Source organism: Lygodium microphyllum, chromosome 6, assembly GCF_053477565.2.
Source record: "Lygodium microphyllum isolate KBCC chromosome 6, Lygodium_microphyllum_v1.1.10, whole genome shotgun sequence".
Lineage (NCBI taxonomy): Eukaryota > Viridiplantae > Streptophyta > Polypodiopsida > Schizaeales > Lygodiaceae > Lygodium > Lygodium microphyllum.
In genome coordinates this window covers 119,086,007-119,104,235 of record NC_141140.1, presented here as the reverse complement: position 1 = coordinate 119,104,235, position 18,229 = coordinate 119,086,007, and the positions used below count along the sequence as shown (strand labels likewise).

The following is an 18,229-nucleotide window of genomic DNA, read 5'->3' as shown; positions in this document are numbered from 1 at the left end:
ATTCACTCTCTATCTAATAGTTCTAATCACAGATGGCCTTAGAAGTATGCAATTATGTACTTGTCCTTGCTTCATATTTGACTGTAAAAGCTAGAAAAGTTATATATAAGCATCTCGACTAATACCAATATTATCTAGTGTCTTCTGCACTAACTTAGTATCCAAAGAGAGATCCTTTATAAATGACTCCAAGCATTGTTTCTTTGCCTTTTAAATTTTTTCTTCTCCAAAATATCTTTTGAAACTACTGAAGGAAGAAGATGATAATAAATTTGAGATGCTTTCAAAGAATCTCTTTCACTTGCATTCAGTTGAAAAAGAGAACTAAACAAAATCAACATCACAAATCAATACAATTAATTATAAACAAAGTCATATTTCATATTTTTAAAGTGGAAAAAAATGTGCCTTGCTACTTGGATTCTTTTACTACAACCACCTCCTCCTCGTTTGAGACTCTCAATATTTCTAAGAGCCTTTTGTCGATTTCGAAGTCCTAAAATAGTTTGCTTTCGTTGATAAGATTTGATGCGTTTCTCCAACAAATAAATCCTCTATTGATAGCCTTCTAGCTTCTGAAGTAACTCGTTGTTATGTTTTGATAAAAGATGGTTCTCCAATTTGAGGACATCCTTTTCTACAGCCAAGTTAAGTGTATAGCCTAGAAACCCATTATAACAATCACCAATGAACCTCAATAATGAAGAGCTATTATAGAAAGGCGGAGTGCTATTTTTTCTAGGATCTTTGGGATATAGCCTGCTACCATCTAACCAAAGATCAAGATTCTTATTTCCTTCAAACCTGAGTATATATTTCGTAGACTCTGTAATAATAATGGGTTTTGTTCTCTTCCTTATTGGTTCTTACTCACTATCCAACTCATTAGAAACAAGAAGGAAAACGAACAAGAAACTAGTAAGGATGGGAAAGAAAGAAGAGAGTGATAATGGAGGGAAGTAATCAAACGTCGAAAACTACATTTCTAAGTTTGATGTAACCACGAGAATATCACGACAATGATTTATTAACAAATTTTTATATATTTACTTATCAAAATATAAAAGTTTTAAAAATAAAAAATAATTTTATTTCCTAAAATATTTTCTCTCTCTAGGATCGCTTATAGGGCATTTTCGAGACCTCAAAACTCCCCTAATGGCATACTAGTTTTTCTCTTTTTGTTTTTCTTGCTCTTGTTTTTTCTCTTTTTGATTTTTTTTTTTGCTCTTATTTTTTCCATTCTTCTTTTTGCTATTTGTATACCCATATATTGCTTTGGTGTCCACGTCTACTAGGAGGTGTAGACCTCTCACCCCCTTTAGTTACTTTCTTCAAAATGCTAGGTTTCCTTCACATCTCTTCCTCTTCTCTCTTACAATCACTTTTGTATTCTTTGTATAAACCAAAGCATAAATTGAATAAGTATCTATAGGAGATTCCCTTCTAGTTTGAGCTCTAATAGTCTATCCTATACTAGTCAACTCTGTCTGAGATACCTTGCCCTTTTCTGTAGTCTATAGGGTATCGGTCTAATTCTTTTTCTTTTTATCGTCAAGCTTCTTCTCAATCTACAACCCATAGGTGCAATATCTACAAGAGCATATGTAGTCCTCATAGAGACAAATCCTTTAAGATCTTCTTCATTCTATCCTTTCCAAAGTTTATGACAAATCTTCCCATCCTTTTATAAAATCATATTTTTTCTCATAACATCTCTATCGATTTCACAGTCCATATGGTCATGCTTAGTGCTATCTCAGAAGAAGCGGGAACATGAGGCTATGGACTAAGCAAAGGCTTAGGCCATGTAGGGGTAGCCATAGTCTGTGGACCCATTAACTACTCATGTCTTCTTTGCTACTTTACCAATTTTGAAGTTGCTTCTTGGACATCCACCCAATTAGTCTTCATGCCATTCTCTGTAGCATCATCTTCAAGAAGCGCAATTCCATCTACAATGGAGGATCAAGAGGCTTGTAACAAAAGCAAGAATTTCTCTATCTTAATTGCTAATTGCTTGATAGCACTAAACCACTCAAACTTTTTCTCAAAAACCCTCTACACTTATGTAATGGAAAGTCCATTTCCAGGTTTGGAAACCCACTCTAAGAAAGATCTCTTCATCACACGATTTGCAACTTTAAGATAAAATTCATCTTTTGGACTTTCCTTGAAAGCAACCCATGTAGTCCCATGCTTCGTATAAATTGCATTTACTCAGTTCCATACCTCATAAAAGACAACTTTGTCAAAATACCTTGGCATATCTTCGTTTGGTACCCTAACCATCTCAGCAGAAGAGAAATTGCCCATAATGAGATATCGGACATGCCTATCATGTCAAAATGCAGTTCTGACAAGAATAGAACCTCTTCATATGGAAAAAACGAAAAAATATAACCCAAAAACGAAATCGAAAATTAATAACAAAAAATTGAAAAGCTGGTAAAAATGGTAAAAACACACCCAAAAATCTTAACAAAAATTAATTCCAAACAATCCGTAAGTTAAAACAAGGGCAACAAAACGGAAAAATGTCCTAGGAATGGTGGACGATGGAAAATGAGGAGGTTCACATGGAAAAATGATAAAAACACACCCAAAAATTCGAACAAAAATTAATTCCAAACAATCCGTAGTTGAAACAAGGGCAAAAAAATGGAAAAATGTCCTAGGAATGGTGGACAATAGGGTGGCAGGTTAAAACATGACTCCGGTGGAAGGAAGGCCCGTTCACATGGAAAAAGGGGTAAAATGCGTAAGGAAACACAATTAAAAATTAATAATAATAAATCAGATGGTCGAAACAAGGGAGAGGAAAAAGGAAATATGTCAGAGGGGACAAATAGCTCAAGGCTAGCCAAATAAATGGGCTTCCAATGAGAAAAGAGTGTGTTCACATGGAAAAGACAAAAAAATTACGTAAAAATAAACATGCAAACACACAAAAAGAAATAATTGCCAATCCTGCATCGAAAAGAAGGGCTATAAAAAGGAAAAGTGTCCGAGAAAAGGAAAAGATCAAGGCTACTACATCAAATTGTAGTTTTGGTGTAAAAAAGGTGTGTTTGCATGAAAACACGTCCGATTCGTGTTAAATTCTTCAAAAATTAATAACTCATGAACCATTGCTTGGAACTGAGGGCCGTAAAAATGACAAATGGAGAGTTTGAAGGGAAAAACAAGGCTATAGAATCACATTGTAATTTTGGTGAATGTAGGATGCATTCACATGAAGGATCAACAAAATGATATAACAACCAAAAGGGTTAAAGATGACCACGAACATGGGATAAAAGAGGGTGGATGGGTGAGGAAGGGACCTCAACAGGGCATAAGGAAAATGGGGTAGCGTGTAAGGATCGATTAATAGCATGTTCACAAATGTATACAACCAAGATGCGTAGGGATGCGTCCCCACACTTAAGATATGAATAGATCGGGTTGACTAATCAACAAGGGCGTAACACTAACACTTGACCATGACCCATACCTATACATCCCCACACTTAAAACATAACTTGCACAAAAAATGAATGCAAGAGGTGGGGTGAGAAACACTTGGCCCATTTAATTGGTTGATGGAGATCGTCGACATGTGCTGAGGAGTCCAAGTCGTCCACCACAGAAGATACCAAGGCTTGCCACAACACGTTGTGGATATGGAAGGGACCACGCAGCCTTAGCTAGGGAGGTAGCATTGTTGATGAAGTTCTGGTAAGCCGTTGGATAGCGAAGAATACATCACTCAATCTCGACAGTCACTCATGTTGGAATGATAGATCAATCGCTCACCCCATAACTCACATCACTCAAGGAGAATGATTGAGACCCATATCACACACAAGCCTGTTAGGATGAAAGCTCACATTACTCAAAGGATTGTTGATGAAGATCGTCTTCGTCCGATTGATGATATCCACTTGTATTAGTTGATGAAGATGCATACCCATGGAGGTAGCCAACAAATTTGGAACTTCGATTGTAGGTGAAAGATGTTGTCTATTGGTAGGAGTCAGATCCACCAATGGAGTTTTAGGATACAATGTACCAAGGGAGATGGCTTTAGAACTGCATCGTGAAAGGTTGACTAATGATTCAGTTGATCTAGACTATGGGGTGTTACCACCTTTTCCACAGCTAGAAGCCTATTGGCTATCCATTGCCTTCTTATGTGAAGGTATCACAGGCCAATTGTCTACACACAGATGAGCAGAGGGCCGAGATGGCCAAGATTCCCTATGTATCTCCATTGGATAGTCTTATGCATGCCATGATAGCCACTCGTCCAGATATTGCCTTTGCAGTTGGTGTTGTGGCACGCTATATGGCTACACATGGCAATAAGCATTGGGATGCCGTGAAGGGTATCATGAGGTACGTGAAGGGCACTGCAGATACATGCATATGCTATGGCAACCAAGATACACTAGTTGTGGGGTACACTGACTTTGATTATGCAGGACATGCAGATAGTAGGAAGTCTACTTCTGGCTATGTGTTCTATCACTAAATTGATTGCTTATTAAGCATTCTCTATTTAATAAATTCATGTCAATAAATTAATGACTCACTTTTCTTTAAGTGTTGATGATGATCTAGCATGGCCATGAGACCATTTAGAGACCAGTATTCCTAATGCATCACTTAATGGGTGTGATCAGAGCACTCTGATGGGGATATCTGCTGGTACAGGCAGTACAAGTTATGAAGGGGAAAAGAAGTGTCTGCCAAGTGTAAGAGTGTACACAAGAACCAAGGAGTTACACATAAATGAAGATGGATTGAGTTCTAAGAGGAGGAAGTGCATTAGCATTGTGTATATGTATTTATGTGTGCATCCAGGGACGCCTGGGAATGTTTACTTGTGTGTAATGAGCATTGCATTCATTTGGGGTCATCCTCTCTCCTACAAGTCAAGGTTTAAGGTCTTTTCTTTCATTAAGAAAGAAGAGAGAGGGAATTCTCTCACTAAGAAAGACGAGAGACGTGATCCTCTAGAAGTGAGGAGAGAAGTGATTTTCTCTTTCTAAGGTCTAAAATGACACAAGCTTTTGTGTGGAATTCAATCTTAAGATTGAGGCCCAAGGCAATCTAATGAACTCTCCTTATCTATGACTCAAGGTGGTTGTATGGACCACAACTTAACAGTACAGTTTAAAAAGCTGTTTTTTGGAAAATCTATTTTTTAAATATCTCGCAATAGAAAAACGATCTCTAAAAACGGGTCACATGGGTTATCGAAAACAATGAGATCTAGAACTTTCATGTTGGACGTTTTTTCATCCAAACAACGTACAAAGAGATATCTCGAAATTAGTGCTGTAGAGTGGAACAACCACATCTTGCATGAAGATCGACTCAACTCTCTCTCCAAGAAGAGAAGCTCTTGAAAGCCTATAAAAGAGGAGGCTCTCCTTTGGTGTAAGGGAGAGGTGAAGGAAGCATCACTTTGCATGTATCCAAGAGGAGAAGAGAAGGTGCAAGTGCTGCGAAAGCCCTGCTGAAATCAAGTGTTGCGGAAGCTTTGCGGAAATCAAGTTCCAAGAGGAGAAGAGAAGGTGCAAGTGCTATGGAAGCTCTACCGAAATCAAGTTCCAAGAGGAGAAGAGAAGGAGCAAGTGCTGCGGAAGCTCTGCTGACATCAAGCGCCAAGAGGAGAGCCCTACACATATTGTGTAGGAGAGAAGGAGACTCAAGAAGGATCAAAAGGTGCAAACTTTCAAGTTATGCAAGTGTTAGCCGGTTGTATCACTTCATACGTGGGATTGTATCAAAGGTGCAAACTTTCAGATTCTATGCGAAGACGAAACACATTGAGGTGAGGTATCACTTCATACATGGGGTTGTTGAGGACAAGTCTGTTGACCTTATCAAGATCTTGACTGACCAGAATCCTGCAGATCTACTCACTAAAAGCCTCTCTACAGAGCGCTTTATCTTCCTTAGGAGTTTGATGGGTGTGGGATGTTGATGGGTGTGGGATGAGATTACGTCTTTCCTTATCCTATTGTACATGTGTACATGTTGCATTGTCTTTTCTTTTTCTTTTTTACTCCTCACTTGGGCAGATTCACCTTTAAGTGGGAGGTTGTTGGGGGTAAAGACACCTCTGCCTAGCCACCCATGTATTACTACATTGACAACACCGTGCCTGCACACTACAGGCGGCATGCACCTGTCACCTTCACTTTATTATTTATTCTTTTAGTGATAGATGAATAAAGTGAAGGCCAACCACACATTGTGACCGTTGGAGTTCCCACATTGTGAGTCTCTCTCTCTCTTGCTCTTGCTCTCCCACCATAGCTCTCCCGTGCAAGCTTCTATCCTTCTCACCTTTCAAGCTGGAGTTACTAAATTGTAGATGCAGGATGCTGACTGGGTAGCTTTCAAGAAGACACTTAGGGAATAATTTTACATTGAAGACACCAGTTTGATTACCTGCAAACCATTAAGGGTCTTGTGGCTTTAGAGTTATTAAGAGAATTTGAAAGTCAATTTGAGCAGCTAGATCTTGTAGAACAACAAGCTCTTGCAATTCAGAAAATTGAATTGTTTCTACAAGCGACAAATCCTAAGCTTTAAGAGAAGCTTGATGATTTTTTAGAGGATCAGACTATAGAGACAAGGCTTAAAACAGAGTGGAGGTATGTTTACTACACTGGTAAAAAAGCATAGAAGAAGAAAAAAATTGCATGTTACGAGCAAAATAGTTGATGTATCTAGTAAGCCAACCACTTCTGTGGCTAATCCTATGGCTGAAGCTGCTATTTTCAATGGTAGGGGAAAAGATATATTAGATGAATTGGTCAAAGGCATACAGGATCTTTAGTTGAAGATCACAAAATTAGATGAGAAAGAACAAGAGAAAAGGGGATAGGCAGCAGGCCCTAAACCAAAGAAAAGATATATGTGGTGTGATATTTTGCAGCATGAAAGAAAGGATTGTGCTGGTTATCAGGAGGTACGATAGCTCATCTTTTGGAAAGATGGTAAGATCCATGCACAAGAAACGGAATTGCCTCTTGCTTTGAATTTTGGAAAAGGAGGTATGTAAAAGTTATTGGAAGACTTGGCTGTCCAAAATGCTTATACGGCTATACATGCCTCTACTTTTGGTCTACAGTTGGATAGAATGCTTGGCCAAGTGATGGTTGGGGTCCAAAGGCTACAATATGGACGGACACATGCTTTGCATGCAGCTAAAAAGAGGAAAGTTATTGATAGTAAAATGTCTCATGCAGGGCAAGACATTCGTGACATAACTAGCTGGGAATCACCGACAGATGCATATTCACTGGATGCATATTTAGCAAAAGAGCAAAACACGAATGTACTTGTGGAAGAGAAACAAAAGAGAGATGAAGTTAATGCAGGGATATCTAAGAGAGTGACAAGAATAAGTGTGGATCCTCCTAAAGCTACAAATTAGCCACCTCCCGAGCATGTTATGGAAGAGGTTTGGCAAGAGTAGAAACATGATAGCAAGCAAGAGGGCAAACAACTAGGATATAAGTTGCAGTTTGATATTGAGAAAACCACAAATGCCATGGAAGATCCTCTAGCGAAAGAGTCAACCATTGCATCTATAGATTTTCTTAATGCATTTGAAGAGGTTTACAAAGATCATGTTTTACTTGATGCAGGGACTTAAACGAAGATTAGTGACTTGTTGGATGCACATGATTTGTAGGATAAATTTATCATTTTTGAGATAGTTCATGAGCTCGAGGATATGCTTTGAAAGGATGTTAGATGTAATGCTCCACAGTTGGAAACTATTTCAAATGCTTTATCAGAGGCCTTGATAGGCAATTCAAAGATGCTTTCAGATATGGACTGCTTCACTATTTTTGGTAATGGTCAATATGTGTTGGATGCAAGTGAGGATTAGTTTATGTTTGATATGGTATACAATTGTCAGTATAAGCAGATTTCCATATGCTCAACTTTGAAAGAGAAGGAATGTTGCTATGTATTTGTTGATGGGTGCATTGATAGCATGTATATGGAGATTCAATAACCTCTAATATATGATACACACCCAAGGCCTTATGACCCTAGAGGGGGTACTAGGTATGGCTCAAGAGTTGTAGAAATGCTGAGTATTTTGATCTATAATTGAGGGGGATATCTTCTTATGTGCATAATGAGCGACAAGTTGACACGATGGGTGTTTGACCTGGGTGGTGCCTTGGTAGCACATACTGGAGGATGTGCAGGTTCAGAGGGGGTAGATGTCGTGTCGCTATGCAAACATAGTGTGAAAAAACATGGAATGCATCATCATCTGTCTTTCTTATTGATTTAGAGAGTCAATGCCATATTAGTCATTAGTGTTAGTGTCCATAGTATGGATGGTTCAAAAATACTAGATTTTTGGACAAGTTTAGCCAAATTTTGATATTTTGGATATTATTTCTTGTAAATATCCTAAAAAGCTATTGAAACTTCTAGAATAGGGTGACATGTAAAAAAGCAAGTTGCTTTTTCAACTAGTTGGGGAGATCTCATGAAAAAAGAAGGATTGGCGAAATTGTGTGCAGCGGGATTGCAGTTTATAGGCAGTAAACAACACTCTGAACTGGGAGAAGAGAAGAATGAGTGATTTGGAAGAATTCTGATCATGTGTCTTGAAGTGTTATCCCCCTTTTGGAGCCAACAGAACCATCAAATTTGCAGTCTGAGCAATAGAGAAAAAGCTATTGTTTTGATGCACATTTTTGGTCTACAAGGGAGCTCCAAGAGATCTAATACTTGGAGATTTCTTTTGAGTAGTGCCAAAGACAAGGAATTTGTTTATCTTCTCAAGTTCTATCAATACATAGTGCTTTGATTCATTGTGCTTTGTCTTTATCTTGTGTATCTCTTGTCTATTCTTTTTCTTCTCTTCTATATCCTAATCTCTACTTCCTTCTCTCTCTGATCCCCGGTGGATACAACCTTTTGACTAAAACCCCTCCGGTACTCGCATGAGTCTATAGTCCATCTCAATATGGGATTGCATTCTTCATCATAAAATACATAAGGGTTCAAATAAGAATCTTTCTAGGGGTTCCTCCACAAAATGCACTGGAGCTTCGCTTGATGGATGGGTAACAATAGTTACAGGAGGTCTACGGATCCCCGTAGGGTTGATATCTATCATTGGCACAACTGGCTTTGAATTGTTGGACACAGGCAGGGCCAAAGGGGCTCCCTTTCGAAATATGGTCGTCTAGCCCCTGGGTAGTATGGCTACGTGTAAGATTGCTAATGAGGCAATTGTCTTGGCAATCAACAATGCATGGCATTGTGCCCAAATCTTCCACAATTGGCACAAGGCCTTGATCTAGGATCGGGGCATTCAAATGGTAGGTGATTTCCTCCACAATGCACACACTACATGTGGGGTCACATAGGTCTTTGTATTGACTCTTGCAGTCTAGCTGGCTCCACTTTTAGGTTGGCTATAGCTTAGGTCTAGTCAACACTCTTCCCTTTCTCCTGTTCGTCCAAAGACTCGTCCAGAGACTGCTTGTTCACTAGTTGTTGCAACTCTCTCAATGTTCCTAATTGAAATTGCTACCTTGCTACGCCGTCCAAGAGCTTCTCTCCCTAAGCAAGTTGTCTACCCGTATGGATTCCTCAAAGACTCTCGCAAGCACATCCCTCTGCATGTTTGAGTCGCTAGCTAGGTCCTTATAGAGTTCTTCATTGTGAATCCCGTTAATGAACACGGTAGAGACCGCTCTTTCATTGGGTCACTCAGCTGCAAGTATCCTCTTATAAAGACTTCTTACATGGGTGACGTAGTCTTGTATGTCCTCTTTGTCTTTCTGACAGCCATTCATAAGCTATTGGAGTATCCTGCCTTCGAGAATCTCTTGATTAAGAGATTCTTCAATTGGATGAAGCCATCATGTTCAACATTGTCTAGACTAGTGAACCAAGTTTGTCCCTTATCTCCTAGGCACAGTTCGAATGCTTGTGCTTGCTGAGGGGGGTCCATGAGGTTACTAGCCTCACATACCTGCTCAAACTGCTCGACAAAGCTATAGGGGTCATTCCCTGCCTGGTATTTATCAAGTTGCTTCACAACTATGGGTATTTTCGTTTGGCTCTTGGCATTTGGGGTAACTCCCAGCCGACTAGCAATGATGCTGCCAAGGCTATCCCACTCTACTTAGCACTAGTAGTATCTAGCAATCTCTTGGTGAGTAGCTAAATTAGTGTAAGATCAGCTTTAAAAACTCTCTCCCTATTAGCATAGCCTCCTATTTTATTTCTACTCGACATGGCTAGGATCTTGTGAAACTCATTGAACTCCCTCTCATGATGCAACCTCAGAGCCCTTTGCTCCTGACTATAAGTTCCCATACGTTGCAATGCCATCCTTGCCAGTCACCTCTCTTCCTCAAGGTCAACTATGACGTTTGCCACTAATCTTCCATGGTGCGGTATCCTTGTTTGCTGGTCATATTGTGTGGCAAGTTATTAAATGTCATTAGGGTGCTCAACCATGCTAAGGTCAAGGAGGTCAAGGTCTAGATTGCTGTTCTCATTCGAGCTGGTGCCTGCCATAGTAGTTGCCTCCTGACCCACTAGTATGTCTATGAGGTCAACTAAGTTGACTAGAGATGTATCCCTAATCTTGGCGATGTGATGGTTTGGTCCACTCTATGTCTTTGTCCTTGGTTTTTTGGGTCTCTTGTTCGATTCCTAGGATTGTACTCTTGTTGGTGGTTTATTTTTAAGTTAAGTCCCCTTAGTATGTTCCTTGTTAATCCATCCATTTACAATTATGCAACATTTATACACTAGCAGTGCATCTTGATGTGTGTTGTGCAAAATTAGGCTTTCTAGTTTCCATATGTGTTGACATGTCTACATTGTCGAGTGTGACCTTTGATGGAGTCAACTACTTCAATCTGTTCCTGCTCTTGATGCAGTTAGAAGGAGTTTTGATCACTCTCGACTAGCTAAGCATGAGTTCTCTATGAGTCACGACAAGTGGTCTGTTGGGCATCCAGCCTAGTGAGTCATCTTGGGTCTCTAATAAGTTATTAGCGACCAAAGGTCGGGTCTTTTAGTCCCCCATGAACTGCTAGCTTAAGGTTCCTTCTTTCTCTATGTGCAAACAATTATATGGGTTTGTTTATGAGTTCGAACTCTAGCCTGGTCATTGGTTAGTTAGGGGCAGGTCCTAATAAGCCCTTGGAAGGTTTAAAATCGAGTTAGACAAGGTTTTGGTTATCTAGTTCAAGCCCTAGACTCAAAAGTTTGAGCGGTCTGCTGGCTTGGACTTGGACAAGGGGTGCCTATTCGAGTGTTTGAGGTTCGAGTTCGGAGGCTGAGTATTCGAGGTCAATCGTGTCTGAGGCCCAAACTCAACTATCCGAGAAGGCTGAGTGGTTCCCATTTGAGTGTGGTCCTCTGAGGTCGAGTGGTCCGAGTGGACACTTAAGTGGCTCAGACGTCCGAGCCAGGTAGCAACAACTCGGCCATCTGAGGCTTGTGGTTGCTATCCGAGCAGCGTGTGAAACCCACCGAATGACACAAATATGCTTTTATAGCAACATGAAATTCGAGCATACATGGAAGGGATGAATGCGTCAAAGCCAATGATTGTAGATATTGTAGTCTGTAGACTTGTAACTCCATGCCTCTCTCTCACAAGCTCTCTCTCTCTCAATCTCCTTGAATGCAAATAAGCTCTCTCTCCCCTTGTTCTACCTTTTGTGTTCTCTCTTTCTCCCCTTACCTCTGTTTTTCTTCTTGGACATGCGAAATCCAATTCCTTTCTTCCCTTGTTTCCCTATTTTCTAGTTATCTAGAGAGTTATATTTTTCTTATTTTTTATTATTTCCCAAAACTTAGTGTCTCAAATCTGATACAAAACACACAACTCCTATTTTAACCAATGCACGGAAAGCTTCCTACATCTAAACTAATCCGCAAAAGAGATCGAACGGCCTCCAACTCCCTTGCTTCCTACCTAAAACTAAGCACCATCTCATAGTTGAACTCCTACTTCGTCGCTCGATTTGAAGCACGCAAGCACTCAAAGCTTGAATCTGTTAGTCCCGGTAAGGAACCAAAATGTGTGAGCTTCTTGCTCGACCACCAAGACCCACTAGTCACTTATTGTTTCATGCATTTCAAGCCAAGTGCAATGGCTACCTCTCACATAGCCGTATGCGCTCTAGCACACCTACAAGTGTAGTGAGCTTACCTCCATGCTTGATCGAGTTGCCTCCTCCCTCAAGCATTCCAATAGCTCCACAATCCAAGGTGCAAGCTCAAGCAAGCTCGATCTTCAAGCTCTAAGCTCCATGCTCCATTGCCACGTGCAAGAGAAGAGAAGAGAAGAGAAAAGAAGAAGAGGAGAGGAGAAGATGGAGAGTTTCTCCACCATGGTCCCTCGCCCTCACTCCCTCACACCCTCACACCCTCACACTCCCTCTCTCAAGCACAAGCTCAAGCAAGCAAGAACAAGAAGGAGAAGAAGAAGAGGAGAGCTAGTTTTGAGTCACACACAAGAATGATCTTCTTCATGCCCTTTTTGCCTTTTTGTACATGCCATCCTCCTCTTTGGGTGCCCATCCCTTTTTACATGACTGGCCATTTTAGCCAAGGTCTTCTTTCCGTATTTCTTTCCTCTTTTCACGATTCCTTCGCTTGTGCCTGTCTATATTTATAAATTGCACATGAGGGAGCCTCACGCTCTTTTAGAAAATGAATTACAATGCGTCTAGTGCTTTCTTTGCTAGAATATTTGGTGCACTCATTATTGTGCACTTCCTTTGGCATTAAGAAATTTCCCACTTTTTTCCGAGTTTGCCTTTCTTGTCCTCTTTTCTCACCTTGGGCTGTCTTCCATTTCCGACTTTTTGGGGCCTTTTTGTCTTGGGTTATAACACTTGGCAAGAAAAGATGAATAGATAGATGATGAGTTCAAGAGAATTAGAAGGCATATAGCTATTTTTTGAAGTATGGCTTTCTTTGGAAGCATTCAAGACGTACAAGAGGAACTTCTTTGCAAGTAGTGTGTGAAAAACCAACTCAATTGTAGATTATGCATGAATTTCATGAAAGTCTATGAGTTGGTTGTGGGTAGCATTCACGAAGATCAAGGAGAGTTATTAATGGAAAGGCATGTATAAAGATGTCTTATAGTTTATTGAGACTTGCAGTACATGTCAATTGTATTCGTTTGTGAGGCATCATGATGGGTTCCATCCTACCTATGCTCTCTCTATGCATTATAAATTGGTTGTTGATTTGGTCACCATGCCTATGGGACTATGGCAGATGAGATATAGTGCGCTTGCACGATAGGACCTTACAAACCAAGTAGAAGTTGAGGACTAAACCTACTAGTGCCATATGCATGTTCTTATTGGAGGATGTGATTTGCCATTATGGGTGTGTGGGTAAGATCATAGTTGATAGAAGAGAGATCATGTTGATGAGACTAGGAATTTCTTCTCTAGGTTGGGAATCAAGCTTGTATTGAGATCAATATATTATCCCAAAGGGAATGGTAAGAATAGAAGGGGACATCTGCTATTGTCAAGGCATTAGCAAAGGCATGTGGGGGAGAGATTCAAAAGATGCCTCAATTAGCTTATCGCATTACTCCTAGTACTACAACAGGGTCCATGCCAGTAGAGTTAATGTGTGGGCAAAAGCTGATGATCATGCCAATAGAGGAAGTAGCTGCTACATGGAGTGTGTTACCATAGGATGAGTAGAGAAGAGCTACTAGCTCTAAGAATTTGTCACATGGAGAGGAGACTAGAATATATGGCTCTTGTAATGTAAAGCCTAAAAGAAGCCACGTTAAGAAATCAAGATAGGTTTGACAAGGGGCATAGACTTTGCCCTAGAGCTATAGAAGAGGTGTTTGGGCATTTCTATTGTATGACAACAATTTGGATAACCAACATAGCCCATTAGAAGGGCCTTTAAGAAACAATTTGATCATTACATTGTGAAGCATACATATGATAATGTAACATATTTAGTTACTAAGCTAGATGGGACAAAGTTAAAGATACCCATACCTAAGAAACTCATCAAATAAGTTGAGAGAATAGATTCTTCCACTTATGAAGAAGAAGAGGATGGCACTGGAACTACTCAAAAGAGCATAGAAGAAGAAGAAGATGATGATAATGAAGTTGAAGTAGAAAATATTAATCATGATGAAGAGTAAGATACGTGGCACATATCAAAGGGTGTGTAAGTTTAGAGGGGATGGATGTCATGTGGCTATAGGTTCAGTGAAGGAAAACCATAAGGAAGACCATTTACACAAAGAATTCAACTATATGCATACAAGATAATATTTGTTATGTCTTCATGAAGTGATAAGTAGTATGGGCACATAGCAAGGAGTCTTTATAGGGTTTTCTATGAATAGAACTAGTTTATGAAATAGTATGAGTATTCAATATTAAGTTCTAGCGACTTAACAAGAACTTTGGATGGATCTAAATATATGCAAGGACTTATGTTGTTTGGCACAGGTCGTCCAAGCCTAAAAAATATTAAAAAGTGACGTGTTTATAGAAAAATAGGGTTAATAACTATTTTAGGATAAATTTCAAAATTTTAACCGTGATATTTTATTAATTAAGTTTGTTCCCTTCATTTTATCTGGATGATCTTATTTGTAGTTCATATGACCAAATTTTGGCTGAAACATCTTGCAGCAGCAGCAGCAGGCTCAGGGCCTACTCAGAATCATGAATTTCTACGCGGGAGGCACGCCATGTGCGGCGGTCCGGGAAGGCACCTGCGCCTAGCTAGGTATGCGGTGCCTCCCTGAGAAGCTCATAATTACGTCCCTAAATGAGACTATGGTTGCGATAGTGGGAATTTGTCTATGAGAAGATGATTGCAGGCAACGAATGCTCGAGCTGCCTGCGCTCCTCCACATTCTGCAGTCATGCCGGCAGCACAGGAATCTGCGTCATGCCAAGCTCCTGCATGCCTACTTGTGCGAGCAGGAGGTCGAAGCGCACGGAGTCCTCGGCAACCACCTCGTCCCTGTGCTGGCCGAACTTGGCTGCCTGCGCGATGCTCTGCATGTATTTGAGCGCCTGCCTTGGCGGAACGAGATCTCCTGGAGCTCTCTCATCTCCGGCTACGCTATCTGCGGGGAACTGCAGCGTGCTTTCCATCTCTACCATGGCATGCAACACAGCTATGTCCAGCCTAAGAGCTTCACATTTGTCCCCTTGCTCAAGTCTTGTTCCACGTTTCAGGATGAGGAAACGGGCCGTTTTTTGCACTCTGAGATTGTCAATAAGGGCTTAGAAACAGATATCCACATCGCAAATACTCTTCTGGACATGTATGGACGCTGTCACTTGCTTGCAGAAGCTCGCCAAGTGCTTGACAAGCTCCCTGTTCGAGATGCGGTCTCATGGAATGCATTGATTGCACGATATGTGGAATATGGATTTGGTGAAGCAGCGCTGAATTGTTTTGAAAAGATGCAGCTTGAGAGCATATCTCCAGTTATTGTTACGTTTGCTTGCACTCTGAAAGCTTGTGGCATGGTAAGAGACTTGGAGAAAGGCCAGCTGATATGCACTGAGGCTATGAAAAAGGGATGGGAAACAGATTCTGTTATTGGTTGTTCTGCTATTGACATGTATGGCAAATGTGGCTCACTAGCAGAAGCACAGGGGCTGTTTGATAAGCTCTCTGATCAAGATGCAGTTTCATGGACTGCACTTATTTCAGGATATGCTGACCATGGCCTTGGTGAGGAGGCATTGAGCTGTTTTGAGAAAATGCAGGCACAGAATGTGCCTCCAGCTGTAGCTACGTACATTTGTAGTTTGAAAGCATGTGCTATTACAGGAACTTTAGAAATAGGCCAAAGATTGCACACAGAGATAGCTAAAAGAGGGGTTGAAGCAGATCTTTCTTTGATCAACACATTGGTAGATATGTATGGCAAAAGTGGCTCAATGGTAGAAGGACAATATGTTTTTCATAAACTCCCTGTCAGAGATGTCGTATCATGGACTACCATGATTAAGGGATCCAGGGAGAGACATGAAGACATGGCTGTTGAACCCAACAACTACATGTTTGTTGCCCTGCTGAAAGTTTGTACTAGGGTGAAGAATGTAGAAAGGGGCCAAGCACTGCAGAATGAGATAATAAAGAAGGGACTGGAAAATGATGACTACATTGCCAGTGCAATGGTGGATATGTATTCCAAATGTGGATTATTGCCAGAAGCATGCATGGTTTTTGACAAGCTTCCTGTCAAGCATGCAGTCCACTGGAATGCTTTGATATCAGGGTATTGTGAACAGGGCTTTGGTGAGAAAGCCCTGGATTGTTTTGAGAGGATGCAGCAAGAGGGTGTACCTTTAGAGGACGTTGCATGTGCTTGCAGCTTGAAAGCTTGTATAATGACAGGAGCCTTAGAAACTGGCCGTGAAATACATATTGAGTCTGCCATAAAGGGGTTGGATAAAGACCTCTCTGTGGGGACTGCTTTGGTTGACATGTACAGCAAGTATGGTTTACTCAGTGAAAGTAGAAATATTTTTGATAAATTTCCCATTAAAGATGTCGTCTCGTGGACAGCAATGATTAAGGGTCTTGGAGAGAATAATGAGAGTGAAATGGCTGTATATTATTTTGAGAATATGCTCGCACAGGGTGTGAAGCCAAATGCAATCACATTCACATGTTTGCTTGCTGCTTGCAGCCAAGCTAGTCTAGTCGATAAGGCTAAGGAGTGCTTCAAGAGAATGAAAGAAAACTATGGCATTGAACCATCTCTAGAACACTATGCCTGTATGGTTGATCTGCTTGCACGATCAGGACATGTAAACGAGGCAGAAAGACTGATTGATGGTCTCCAGTCTCCTCCATCTAAAGAGCTTTTAACAGCTCTACTTAGTGCCTCAAAGGTACATGGTGAAACAGACCTTGGCCTGAGATGTTTTCAACAGCTTATACATGTGAATCTAGAAGATTCTGCAGCATACTTGCTGATGGCAGATGTTTATATGAACACTGGGAGGTGGAATGATGCTCATGAAATTGAAAAGTGTAGACAACATGCTAGGGTAAACAAACAACTTGCAAGTGCATCAATAGAGATAAATAAAAAGGCAAATGAGTTTGTTTTGGGTGATAGTCAAAGCAGGGACTATCCTGTTGTACTCGTAGAATTGAACTGCCTAATGAAGGGTGAGGGGTATATGCCCAACTTAGATATGTGTATGTAATACCAACATTGACAAATTTATTAAGCTTATAGACTTAAGCTGTTTATGTGGTTCTTTGTGTACCTCAAATGCTCCATCATAGTCACTTTGGAACACACATGCATTGTTGCAAAATTGAGCACAAAGAATAAGGGTGCAAGACCAAAGTAGAGAGCTAAACCTTTGGTGGTTAGCATGAGTAAAGAACATCTTAGAAGGCCAAAGTTCTATAGTTGAAGGGTAGCTCAAGGGATTGGGTACATGTACGTCAGTTGTAAAACAAAAAGGGAGACTTGCTTGATTCGAGGGGGCTGAAAGGGGGAAGGTTGTCGATTGATGGGAGAGCTGATGAAGAAGGGGGAAAGACAGAATTTATGATTGTGGAGACAAAGGGGCACAATTAATGCGTTTTGTAATGGGAGCTCAAACATGTGTAGATGTATGAAGTAAGTGGAATTTCCCATGTTGATTGGTGTATTTGTGGTTTCCCTTCCTAGCATTATGTTGTATTCTTGTGATTCCTATTTTTCCTTGTATTCGAGACCCCATGAAATATTGTAGTCATGTTCTCTTCTCTCCTCATTTCCACGAGTTATTTTCAAGGGTTGTCTAGGAGGGGCCTTGTTGATAGGATTAAATTCCAGTGGAACCTTATTTTCAAGGGTGATCCACGAGGGGCCCTGTTGATAGGATTAGATCCTAGTAGAATTGCTATATTTGTATTGGGGAACCCTTAGGCCACTCATCTAAAAAAATAATATTGTGTAGTCTAATGGAAGGATCAAGTTGCTTGACCCGTTTAGCTTCTCCAACTAAACATTCCAAATTTAGAGATATGGAAATCATTGTGTAAAAAACTTTTGGAACCATAATTACTTGACATCCTATCACTCATGACCATGTGTCATAGTTACTAGTAACATACAACTAGTGGAAGAAGCTAGGCTAGATTTGGCTTGTGTATTTTCTAAGGGATGCTAGTGGCACAATACTTT

At 40.5% G+C, this 18,229-nt stretch overlaps 1 protein-coding gene across 1 annotated transcript; it reads left to right on the top strand.

Moving 5' to 3' along the window:
* Window positions 1-14,663: 14,663 nt before the first annotated feature.
* On the top strand, window positions 14,664-18,010 carry LOC148035026 (pentatricopeptide repeat-containing protein At3g03580-like). The gene has a single exon (XM_087679920.1). It carries the CDS (start codon window positions 14,904-14,906, stop codon window positions 17,253-17,255), a length of 2,352 nt encoding a protein of 783 aa, XP_087536046.1. The 5' UTR covers window positions 14,664-14,903; the 3' UTR covers window positions 17,256-18,010.
* Window positions 18,011-18,229: the final 219 nt, after the last annotated feature.